The sequence below is a fragment of the Euprymna scolopes genome, chromosome 36 (assembly GCF_053919585.1).
Source record: "Euprymna scolopes isolate OS-2025 chromosome 36, ASM5391958v1, whole genome shotgun sequence".
NCBI lineage: Eukaryota > Metazoa > Mollusca > Cephalopoda > Sepiida > Sepiolidae > Euprymna > Euprymna scolopes.
Genome location: NC_136517.1, coordinates 4,120,001 through 4,133,167, shown reverse-complemented (window position 1 = coordinate 4,133,167; position 13,167 = coordinate 4,120,001). Strand labels below are relative to the sequence as shown.

The 13,167-nt window shown below is 30.6% G+C and overlaps 1 protein-coding gene across 14 annotated transcripts in view; it reads left to right on the top strand.

The window, feature by feature from the left end:
• The window catches only part of LOC145260287 (ral GTPase-activating protein subunit alpha-1-like), a 476,501-nt gene that overhangs the window by 194,243 nt on the left and 269,091 nt on the right, over window positions 1-13,167 (top strand). For all 14 annotated transcript variants that reach the window (XM_080118139.1, XM_080118137.1, XM_080118136.1 and 11 more), the window contains 6 exons: window positions 702-830; window positions 3,127-3,252; window positions 4,637-4,695; window positions 6,706-6,814; window positions 7,656-7,766; window positions 10,070-10,138. In XM_080118139.1, the coding sequence (XP_079974265.1) occupies window positions 702-830; window positions 3,127-3,252; window positions 4,637-4,695; window positions 6,706-6,814; window positions 7,656-7,766; window positions 10,070-10,138 (603 nt within the window). The remainder of the gene's footprint in view (window positions 1-701; window positions 831-3,126; window positions 3,253-4,636; window positions 4,696-6,705; window positions 6,815-7,655; window positions 7,767-10,069; window positions 10,139-13,167) is intronic.

Here is a 13,167-nt window from a genome sequence, read left to right as displayed (position 1 = left end):
TGAGGATAAGAGTTAATGACACAGAAATGATTGCCAGTTGAAAGATGAGTGGCATTATGGAAGTACTCACATGCATCAATAGTAGTATTTATGTGCTTCGCACCAAAGCAAGATGTGACACAAGTTCAGAAGGTGGTGGTTTGTCAAGTCAGCACTCTTAAAGGAGGGGGGGGCACTCTGACCTAGCAATAATTGCCCGGATATCCAAAATTTGCATTCTTCAGCTGGAGCATCTCAGGCAGCAAGCAATAAACTTGCTCCACCTGAAAGTCTGGTTGTAAGGCCTGGAAGGGTAAACCTCTTAGGTAATAGCCAGGTGGCATACCTCAGTTCAACAGATCCTGGCTCTGCATCAGTTGGGCTGATTATCGAGAATGGATTTACTGGTAGTTCTACCTATGTCTCCAAGCAAAGCAACCGAAACAGTAAGGAGACAAAGCTGTATGAATTAAAATAATTAAGATGGTATGAACTCTGTTTGTTTACTTATTGGTCAGTTCATGACAAGAATTTGTTGACATTCGATTTGAAGAGGACCAAATTATAATTAGGGGGAGCGGTCTCGCAGTAATTAAGCATATGCCTGACCAGTTTTGATGTCTATAGACTTTGGATGAATATATAAAACCTGCGTTTAATCATTTAGTTAAATATAATATAGGTATATTATTTTTTATTCCTTTCTTCTTTTCAATTTTCAGGACATGGTAAATGTGTTGGTGAGGCATTGTGGGCCTTGGTTCCTTTCTGCTCCTCTGCCTGGTTCAACTTTGCTCATTCTAGACTCTGTCCATGCTGCAGGAACGATAGTTTCCAGTTTAGATTTAGAGGTATGTTGACTGAATAGCAAAAACATTTTTTCATTTTGTAGAAAAAAAAAGGATAAAAAAAAATTTCTCAATTATAATATTCCATTCTCTCCCTTAAGTGTTATATCCACACGTAAAACAACAATATATTTATATTTTTGATGATGATGAAAACCTGTCTTGTGAAACAATGGCGTTCTGCATCTAGTCTGGTACACTGCAGTGTGTGCTTTGACTATAGTCCAAACTGGAGTTGCCTCTCCAGATGCATCCACAAGACAGTGAAACTATTTGTCCACAACTGGTGAAAATTTAAAAATATTTCCAATTTTGACGAAAATAATGGAGATCCTTATTGTAGTTATGGTTGTATCAAAATAAAAGTGAAATCCTTAAGTGATTCTTTAAGACTCGAGTGAAAGAAACACAAATTCTGTAATGGTGAAAATGTGCAAATATTTAAAATTATGACATTATTTTCATCAAAGTTTTTAATTATTTCTACATGAAATGTATATTTATGTCTATATACACACAAAAAAATTATTCAAAGATATTTCATTCACTAAAAATATTTATGTCTATATACACACAAAAAAATTATTCTAAGATATTTCATTCACTAAAAATATTTATGTCTATATACACACAAAAAAATTATTCTAATATTTATGTCTATATACACACAAAAAAATGATTCTATTCACTTACAAAAGATATTTCATTCACTAAAAAAAAATGAAAAAAACAAAAATGATTTATCATCATTTCAGTAATATGGCATATAATATAAATATCTAAAAGTAAGGCTTGCGATTTATGTTTAACTCAGAAAGTTGAAGAGTCTCTAAAACAGGAATGGTAGTATTTAAACGAGCGACTTTTTGTGCTTTAGAATTGGTTTTTTAATATACTCGCCATCATTATCATTACTTTTGTCAGGAATCCCATGACAAATCTTTGCTTCTGATGCACATCCATGACAGGGGTTGCTTTCTTAGTCTGACACTGTTAATATCTGCAATAAAGAGATGAAACTTTAAGATAATGAGTTCAGTCATCATAGCAATGCAATATGCAATCCACTCTGAATCATTTCGACAGTAAAAAAAAAAGGAGGCATTACTTTTGGAAACGCACCTTACCTATAAGTTATCACACTTTTGGTATGCATGTGGGCTGATTCAATGTACATTGTGCAAATAGTAAAAATGGTTTTACTAATTGTCCAAATGTATGAACGAAAATAATGTATAGATGAATTTCTTATAAAATTTGTGCCTTTTTTTTTTTTTTTTTTATAGATTATTTCTGCCATTGTTTTCACATTAAGGGAGCAGTCATTGTTTGTAGTGAAATATGAAAATTGAAATAAAGTTTGAATGATAAGTTTTTGTACAATTTGTTTTAAATGTCTTATTGAGAATAGGCTACAATTGATTCTTATTTCTTTCCTGATTTTTAAAACTTTTTCAATTTTTTATATTTCTTTTTCCTTTCTCTTCTCTTTTTCTTCTTTTGCTGTTGTTTCTTTCATTTTTGTTTTTCCTTTTTTTTCCCCACCTTGATTGTTCTCATTTTCTTTCCCTGTTTTCCTTTTTTATTTTCTTTGTTCTTTTTCTTTCTCTTCTTTTCTCTTTCTCTTTTACTTTTTCCCTTTTCCTTTTTGTCTTTGTTTTCTTTTTTTTCTTTTCTTTTTTACTCTTTTTTTGTGTTTTCTTTTCATTCCTACATTTTATACGTCGTCTCATGTTTTTGCTACTTTGTTTTTCATTTTCTTCACGTTTTTCCAGCAGATAGTTAACAAGAATGTTAATTTATGAAAGTCATGCCTTTCATAAACCAAAACTCTTTGACAGAATATAAACAATATTTTTATATTGGCAAATTCAACTGTAATAAGTTAAAAATTAATTTATATTTACATAAACGTTCTCTGGCACAAGGCCAGGTGGTAGAAATAAGATAATGGATGCACTTGTTATTGTGTAATATAGTAAATGTTACAAAAAATTGAACATTAGTTGCTTTTCAAAGAATGTGCAACTACTCAAATTCTATTTGCCAAAATGAGTGTGAGTATTTTCATGTATCATTTTTGAGATAAAAGTTAGCCATGTCAGTCCTCAAACTGTTTTTGTTTGCAGTAGACCTATTGGCTTCTTCAAGAGTTAACGTCAAATTCCTATCCTTAGTTCTTCCTGTGATCCTCCAGAGCTATATTTGCAAGCTCAGCTCCATATCAAATATAACCTGTTTACCACATACTTGTTTTTCTACACAGTTGATTCTGAGTTTCTTTTCTATTTTTCTTTAGGCTCCAAGAGCAGAGGCCGTTGCCCTTTTAGGTGCACTGATTTGTTTTCCAAATCATTATGGGGATTTAACAGTTTTGCAACCGAAAACTTTAGTCTGTACACAGTTATCTGCTACCGAATTAAAGGTAAGTTTTGGCATTGATCACAATAGTTTTTCCACCCATCTATCTTTCTAGCTATTCAACCGTCTGTCTTTTTCTCTGTCCACCCCCTCCTCTATCTCCTTTCCTCCGTCCGCCCCCTCCTCTATCTCCTTTCCTCCGTCCGCCCCCTCCTCTATCTCCTTTCCTCCGTCCGCCCCCTCCTCTATCTCCTTTCCTCCGTCCGCCCCCTCCTCTATCTCCTTTCCTCCGTCCGCCCCCTCCTCTATCTCCTTTCCTCCGTCCGCCCCCTCCTCTATCTCCTTTCCTCCGTCCGCCCCCTCCTCTATCTCCTTTCCTCCGTCCGCCCCCTCCTCTATCTCCTTTCCTCCGTCCGCCCCCTCCTCTATCTCCTTTCCTCCGTCCGCCCCCTCCTCTATCTCCTTTCCTCCGTCCGCCCCCTCCTCTATCTCCTTTCCTCCGTCCGCCCCCTCCTCTATCTCCTTTCCTCCGTCCGCCCCCTCCTCTATCTCCTTTCCTCCGTCCGCCCCCTCCTCTATCTCCTTTCCTCCGTCCGCCCCCTCCTCTATCTCCTTTCCTCCGTCCGCCCCCTCCTCTATCTCCTTTCCTCCGTCCGCCCCCCCCCCTCCTCTATCTCCTTTCCTCCGTCCGCCCCCCCCTCCTCTATCTCCTTTCCTCCGTCCGCCCCCTCCTCTATCTCCTTTCCTCCGTCCGCCCCCTCCTCTATCTCCTTTCCTCCGTCCGCCCCCTCCTCTATCTCCTTTCCTCCGTCTGCCCCCTCCTCTATCTCCTTTCCTCCGTCTGCCCCCTTCTATATCCTTTCCTCCGTCCGCCTCCTCCTCTATCTCTTTTCCTCCATCCATGACTATTATCCCTTTTTCTTCCATCCCCGACCTTTATCTCTCTACCTGCCTTTTCATCTGTATCGAAGCATAGGTTAATTCACATTTATTTATATAATTTAACTTATATAATCATTTACTTTTGCTCTCTCTCTCTCTCTAAAAATACAAGATCACAGACCCTACAAGAGATGAAAAACATATTGCAGAAACAGAAAATATCAATTTTATATTTTTTGTTAATAATTTACATCATTACATGGAATGATCATGTAATTTAATTATGATGAAAGAATTCTAACGTTAAAACTGGAAAATTATTCAACATTATTTTCTCCCTCCCCCCCCCCTCTCTTTTCATCTCTGGTGATCAGTTTTTTGTTTTCTTTTTTTTTTTTAACATGTATAATTCAAAAGATTGTATATAAAAAAAACTTGGAATATTTTTTTCTTAATAAATTTTCAGATATTTTTCTATTTTCATATTAAGAATCGTATTTGAATTTAAAAAAAAAAAAAAATTTAATGTTTAAATTAATTCATTTTAAAAAAATTTCTTTTTACAGGATCTTATCATCGATCTATTATTAAAAGCAGGAAAACGGGATTCAGCTAGCGTAGCCAAGTAAGTTTATTTGGATACAGGTTTAAATTTAGCAACATGACAATTTTGGCACCTGCTTATTAATTGTACGAGATTAAACTTGTGTATCCAGTAAATCACTAAAAGAACATATGCTTATTGTTTCTTAAAAAAATATATATATAAGTTACTTATATATATATATATATATATATATATATATAAAAAAAATATTTTACAAAAGGTCAGAAAAACATTGGTACCGCCAGTTTCAAATTCGATATAGAAGAACCAAGGTTAAAAAAATAGTGAACTTTCTTCAGCCTTCGTTTTATAACTTTATCCAATATTTCTAGACCATAAACCAGTCTCCCCATATTGGATTTGAAACCGGCAGCACCAATGTTTTTCTGACCTTCTGTAAAAAAAAAAAAAAAAAAAAAAAAAAAAATATGCTCTCATATTCAAAAGTTTTTATTATATTATTTAATCGAACACTTTGCTGAAGTTCTTTACCGCAAACAACAAACGGTTATATATATGGATATAAGAATGAAAATTGAAATTTTGTAAATTAGGATTTACAATTATCATTTGACACAAGGAATAAAAGTTGAAGTTGTACTCCTTGTATCGAATAATAAATGTTGTAAATTCTAAGTTACAACATTTCAATTTTCATTTTTATACTGATGCTCTATCTCAAATACTGAGCATTTTCATCTGGTTAGGATTGTCCTTTAAATATTAGTATTAATATTTATATACCCAGTTAAAATTTCCAAAAATTATTTGTTTTGTAAACTTTAATCTCTGATATATATATATATATATATATATATATATATATATATATATATATATATAATTTACAATTTACATATCTATATATAAAAGTGACATTGTTTGTCTGAGGCACGGTCTCTACCAAACTCTTCCATCAATTTTTGCTCTGCAGACTTGAAACTTGGATATTTGAACCTATAGGAGATTTGGATCTGTGGAACAAATTTGATTTTATCTTTAGCCGGTAAAAATAGCTGCTAAAGGGTCAAAATTGAAAATGAATTGAAGCTTGGCAAACATAAGTCGACGTAAAATGTACTTCTACGCAAAGTCAGTTAAATTTTAACACTTTCTTATATATCTAACAATACTTGAAACGGTAATAACCAAAGCTGGAGAACTATGCTTTGGTTTTGATTCTAGCTGATGGCACAGTCATTTTGCTTTTAACTTTTGAAATCAATACTACTTATTAGGTGCAATATAATAATGAAGCATTCGCTCTATAATAATAAATATGAATTTGGCATGAATTCAAATGTCATATTTATGGCATATTTTACGACCGGGCCATACTGGACGGCCACTACTATATATTGAGTACAATATAATAATCAATAGAGAATTGTCTGTATAATCAATATGAAATATGCATTAATTAAAATATTATATTTAAGTATATTTTACATCTGGACAATGCTGGGTAGCCTATTAGTGTGTATATATATATATATATATATATATTATGGCCTAACGGTTAAGGCACCAGACTATGGTAAACATGGTCTGAGGTTCGATCCCTAGAAACAGTTAAACTACGCTGATGAGAGGTAATGACCTTGAAACATGCATGTACGTAGATTACTGTTTTAAAAATAATAAATAAATAAAAATTTTATATACGTCCAAATTAAAAAGGGCGACTTTCTAAGTAAATAAAAAATTAGCTCCGAGGCGGAGCCAATATTAACTGTATGTATCGCTTGAAAAATAACAACAATAACAAAATCTATCTATATATATATATATATATATATATATATATATATATATATATATATATATATATATATATATAGAGAGAGAGAGAGAAATAAAAAGGAACACACCGTATTATGTGTTTTTATTTCTCTATTTTGTCAGAATACTATTTCTATTATTTTCATCATATATATAATTAGCAAAAAGTTCAGCATGAAACATAAATTTGAAAGCTTATTCATCACAATTTCATGTCTATGACATCTTACACCTTTTTATTTTCAGATGCATAGCTCTAAGTAGTTTAGGCGTCTTCTTATATGAGGAACTCGCACATGGTACTCTTCATCCAAAACTCAAAGAAGCCACTCATGTTTTACTTGGTGCTTTAAAGGTCAGTATTCTTTTCTTTATTTAAAACATGATCCCCCTCCTCCACCACTAAAAAAAAGAAACTTTAATGCACATTTGACAACCTTGGAGAGTAAGGGATCATACATCAAAAATTACTCTTCCAAACCCACTCTGACCTGCGAGGACAAGCAAATAAGTGTAATTCTAAATAAGCATAAAAAATTACTTGATCAATTTATATGATTTTTGGAATATGACATTTTTGTTCCATGTCGAGTACATACATTATATAGATTTTTCTTTACTTTTGTTTTTTCATAAATAAGTGTAATTCTGAATAAGCATCAAAAATTGTTTGATCAATTTATGTGACTTTTGGCATATAACGTGTTTATTCTGTGTCGAGTACATATATCAAAGTTTTTTTCTCTATTTTTGTTTTTTTTAAGTAAGTATAATTCTCAATAAACACCAAAATTAGTGCATCAATTTTGAGCGTCACATCATAAAGAACCCCGTGATTTAGGAAGACGACTGGAAATGAGATTTATTAAAAAAAAAAAAAAAAAAATTAACAAAAAAAAAAAAAAAGCTAATAATAACTTTTTTCTTTCTTCCATGATGTATTCCCACATTATTAGTGCCTTTTGCAAAACTATCTATAAATAGTTGATTAACTTGTTCATGTAATGCACAAGATAGTTAAGAAATGAAAGTCAGTTGCTGCCAGAAATTTAGCTCGTCACCATATATGGTCCTGAGATGAGCACTTTTTCAACTTTTGTTATTATAAACGGATGTTCTTTTTAGTATTTTGTGTAATCTATTAGTTAACAACTACAAACAATTCTATTTCTTTTGTCTACTATTTCTGATTTCAGTGTCCGATAAAAATAGTGGCTAAAGTTGCGTCGGATATGTTGATGCTGTTATGTGATCATGTGGACACACTTCTCAATTATCACCCGGATTTACCGAAAAAGATTATTGAGGTGAGTCGGATTGCATTTGGTTTTCTTAATTTATATTTCTAATTTTTTTATTCTTAACAATTTATATTTATAATTTATTTATTCTTAACAATTTATATTCATAATTTATTTATTCTTAACAATTTATATTTCTAATTTATTTATTCTTAACAATTTATATTTCTAATTTTTTTATTCTTAACAATTTATATTTCTAATTTTTTTATTCTTAACAATTTATATTTCTAATTTATTTATTCTTAATTTATATTTATAATTTATTTATTCTTAATTTATATTTCTAATTTATTTATTCTTAATTTATATTTCTAATTTATTTATTCTTAATTTATATTTCTAATTTATTTATTCTTAATTTATATTTCTAATTTTTTTATTCTTAATTTATATTTCTAATTTATTTATCAATGTATATTTCTAATTTTTTTATTCTTAACAATTTATATTTCTAATTTATTTATTCTTAATTTATATTTATAATTTATTTATTCTTAATTTATATTTCTAATTTATTTATTCTTAATTTATATTTCTAATTTATTTATTCTTAATTTATATTTCTAATTTATTTATCAATGTATATTTCTAATTTATTTATTCTTAACAATTTATATTTCTAATTTATTTATTCTTAATTTGGATTTCTAATTTATTCTTATCAATTTATATTTTTAATTTATTTATTCTTAACAATTTATATTCATAATTCTTTTATTCTTAATTTATATTTCTAATTTATTTATCAATGTATATTTCTAATTTATTTATCAATGTATATTTCTAATTTATTTATTCTTAACAATTTATATTTCTAATTTATTTATTCTTAATTTGGATTTCTAATTTATTCTTATCAATTTATATTTTTAATTTATTTATTCTTAACAATTTATATTCATAATTCTTTTATTCTTAATTTATATTTCTAATTTATTTATTCTTAACAATTTATATTTCTAATTTATTTATTCTTAACAATTTATATTTCTAATTTATTTATTCTTAACAATTTATATTTCTAATTTATTTATTCTTAACAATTTATATTTCTAATTTTTTTATTCTTAACAATTTATATTTCTAATTTATTTATTCTTAGCAATTTATATTTCTAATTTATTTATTCTTAACAATTTATATTTATAATTTCGATTGAAAAAAAGGATGCATATTATTCTCAATTTATCTTTGTCTGATTCTAAGTAATCCTGGAATTTTAGGATTTAAAGATAACAATTATAACTGTCTTGTTTAATGGAAATCGCTCCAGACAACGCTTGAAGCCACATGATGTAAAGAGCTAAAAAAAATACTTCAATACTATAAAACCAGACCAATTTGACATTTTGGGGCTTGTTAAGATAGTTGACAGAGCGATTTTTTTTAAATATGTCATTTTAACGATAAACAATATTACTTGTCATGTCGAAAATAGTAATATATCCAAAAATTATGAAAATTCGTTGATTAGAAAATTATTTCTAATTAAAAGTAATCTTTACGGAAAATTGGGTAAAATCGCATTTTTCTTAGACGTTAGAAATCTATACACAGGGGACATAACTCCCAAATGAATATTTTAGATTACTTATTCATGACTGCAGTATTTGTTATCTACAGCTATAGACATTTTTTATTTATTTACTAAGCCACATGATGTAAAGAGCTAAAAAATAATACTTTGGTATTATTTGTAGTTGAATGCTCTACTACTCAGCTATTTCTCCAGATAACAAGAAATCTGTTTTTTCTTTTTTAAGAAGAAATGATTTGCTGAAATTTTATTATTTCCCTGTAAATATTCTTCTTTTTTTATCTGTAAAAAAGAAAGACTATTTTTAGGAATTTTTTCGATTTTCAGTACTTATTGGATGAATTTCTGTACAAAGCATATCTAAGAACACTGCCAGACATATAAATTAGCTTTGTGTGAAATTTGGAAAAGATCGGATTAACCATTTCAGAACCTATGAGGAAGAAACTCACACACACCAAGTGACTTTTATATAATAGTAGAGATTAAAAGAAAAAAAACTGATATATTCGTTTGAAGTAGCTGAGTGGTCTTGGCTACGGTATTTGAGTAATAATCTTGTAAAGTTGTTTTACTGAACAAATGTTCGTGGTCAGAGCTGGTATATCCTTAGCGTGAGGCTTTCGGTGTACTTTTTTCACATCTATCAGCCAATCAGATTCTTGTAAGAAGAAAAGACCCACATGTACTCCTGATCATTACGTCATTGGGATGCATTTGATGTACTTGAATGCAAGAAAAAAAGTTGAATGTTTTTTTGTTTTTACAGGCAATTGCTTTAACAGTGCCAGAAATTATGTCAAATTATGATCAACAAAGCACTGAGGATGAAAAAAGGGTAAGAAACTAAAATTTTTATATATATATATATATAATCATTAGTTATCATTCCGAAACCAGAAAACGTATTTTTTTCTCACTCATAGTATTTTATTCATATTTTTATGTAGTATGTCTTACATGTGTTTCATGAAATAGCAAAAATTCACCAAACAACCTATTAGAGACAGATAAGTGTTCCTTGAAAAACATGCTCTCTCACACACACACACACACACACACACACACACACATATATATATTATAATTTAACTAACTTTTTTGGATTTGCATTTTTGGATTTTACCATCATTGGATACTTTACCTTTCACCAGACTATTCATTCACGTGAAATCACTTTTTTATTCACCATATTTCCTCTGCTTCACTTTTTGTTATCAAGTAAGATCTTTGACTTACTTGTAGTTTCATCAAATACTTTTGCAAGCAAAATCCGATCCCACATTTTGCTAAATCCTATCTTCTGATGAGAAGGAAAGTTTCTTCGAAACTCCACGGATTAAGGACTATCCACTTATTTAGTGTTTCCTTTTCAAATTAAATATGTTTTTAACTCTTTTTCAAAGTGTTTTTTTAACATGTTTCATTAACTATTTACTCTTACATATGTTATTTGAGAAGGAAAACCGAGAAATTTATAAAATAGAAATCAACGTTTTGTCTCTATTTCAGGGGACATCATCAGGATTTCAAAGGAAAAATGTAGAAGAAAACGATTACAGACTATATGCCAGTGAAAAAGGAAAAAATCCTAAAGTCCTTCACATTCTGGGCAGAAAACTATAAATGTGCGTGTCTGCCCAGAATAGGAAGGACTTTAGGATTTTTTCCTTTTTTACTCGTATGTTGTCTGTAATCGTTTTCTTCTACATTTTTCCTACGAAATCCTGATGTCCCCTGAAATAGGGGCAAAACATTGATTACTATTTTATAAATTTCTCGGTTTTCCTTCTCAAATAACATAACGTTAACCATTGCTTGTATTTTTATTTTATTTTTCTCATATATATATATATATATATATATATCGTCAAGGATGAGAGTTCATAAAGAAACGTTTTAATTTGAATAAAATAAAATATGCATCTACAGTGCTTGAAACCAAATCACAACGTAATATTAGGAAAATAAACAAATATTTTACTTGTTTGAAATTTATCACAAATATATTTCAGAGGTATACTCCATCTTCAATGTGTTTTGTTTCTTTTTTCCTTTTCTTCTTCCTTGCCATGTTGTAACATTGGAGAAAGAAGTCTGTTTGTAAAAAGCAGCGCGTTGTATCTAGCGGTTGTATTTTGAAATGTTTGTTTATTTTCCTAATATTACGTTGTGATTTGGCTTTCAAGCGCCCTAGATGCATGTTTTATTCAAATTAAAACGTTTCTATATGAACTCTCATCCTTGATGTTATTCCCGCATTGCCTACGCACAGTTCAAACATTTCAAAAAACAACCGCTAGATACAATGCGCGGCTTTTTACAAACAGACTTCTTTCTCCAATGTTACAACATGGCAAGGAAGAAGAAAAGGAAAAAAGAAGAAAGAAACAAAACACACTGAAGATGGAGTATACCTCTGAAATATATTTATGATAAATTTCAAACAAGTAAATTATTTGTTTATTTTCCTAATATTACATTGTAATTTGACTTTCAAGTACCCTATATATATATATATATGTACAGTCCTGGTCAAAATCATAAGACCACTTAAGAAAGTAAGCGTTTACGCATAATATCGAATTTTTAATCAAACAAATGGTTGAAACCATTGCCAAAAGGGAAAATATGATGGAAAAAAAATGAAAGCTGCTTCATTCGAAACCTTAACCCTGATCTAATAATTATTTTTTAAAAAACAAACATTTTCACCTGGTCAAAATGATAAGACCACTTTAATAAAATCGGCTAGTTTTGAAAAAATGAATACGAAAAGCTTTCCATGTTACTAAAAGCAACTTGTTAGTTTTTTTTTTTTTTTTTTTTACACAGTGATCCCCACTTATCAAGGCCCGGAAGCCACTCAGGGATAAGGGTTATTGAAAGTGGATAAAAACATCTTACTAAATTATAAATGGCAAAAGGGAAACCATTATCAGAGTTTGAGAGAGGAAGGATCTTTGAGCTTAATAGGGGTGGACTTTCCTATAGGTCCATTGCAAACGAAGTGAATCGTAGCAAAACGGTCATCACAAATTTTTAAGAAATCCAGATCAATATGGGTACAAAAAGAGTCCAGGTTGACCAAAAAAAATAACCCCATCACTGGATCGCCGTATCAGAAGTTTTAAAAAAAAAAAAAACTCCAGTATGAGCTGAAGTCGATTGAAAAGCCAAACAGCAGCAGAATGTAGTCCTAAAACCAGAAGGAATCTGAAAATGAAGTGGTTCAATCATTTAAAGAAACAGAAACCACATCTTGAACAGCACAAAACTAACCGACTTAAATATGCCGCCAAATATCAGACTTGGGATGAAGAGAAGTGGGAAAATGTAATTTTCTCCGATGAGAAAAAGTTTAATCTAGATGGTCCAGATGGATTTCAACACTATTGGCATGATAAAAATTTGCCCAAAGAGACTTTTTCAACTCGGCATAGTGGAGGAGGGTCTTTAATGATCTGGAGTGCTTTCTCGTCAGCTGGGACCCTAAAGTTGCAAGTAGTGAAAGGCCGGCAAACATCATTGAAATAATTTCAATGCTTGAAAATGCTTCTATCAGGACTGAAGGTCCACCTCTGTGTGGAAGAAATTGGATTTAACAGCAAGACAATGCTGCGATACACACTTCTCGACAAGCACGAGAATACTTTTCTTCAAATAATATAGAATTGTTAGATCATCCAGCATGTTCTCCAGACCTCAATCCATTGAAAATCTTTGGGGATGGATGGCAAAAGAAGTGTTCAAGGATGGAACCCAGTATGATTCGATAAAGGAACTTTCTGATTCAGTTTTCAGTACATGGGATAAAACTTCTTTGCAACTGATAAAAAAACTTAGTCGCAAGCATGCCGAAGAGAA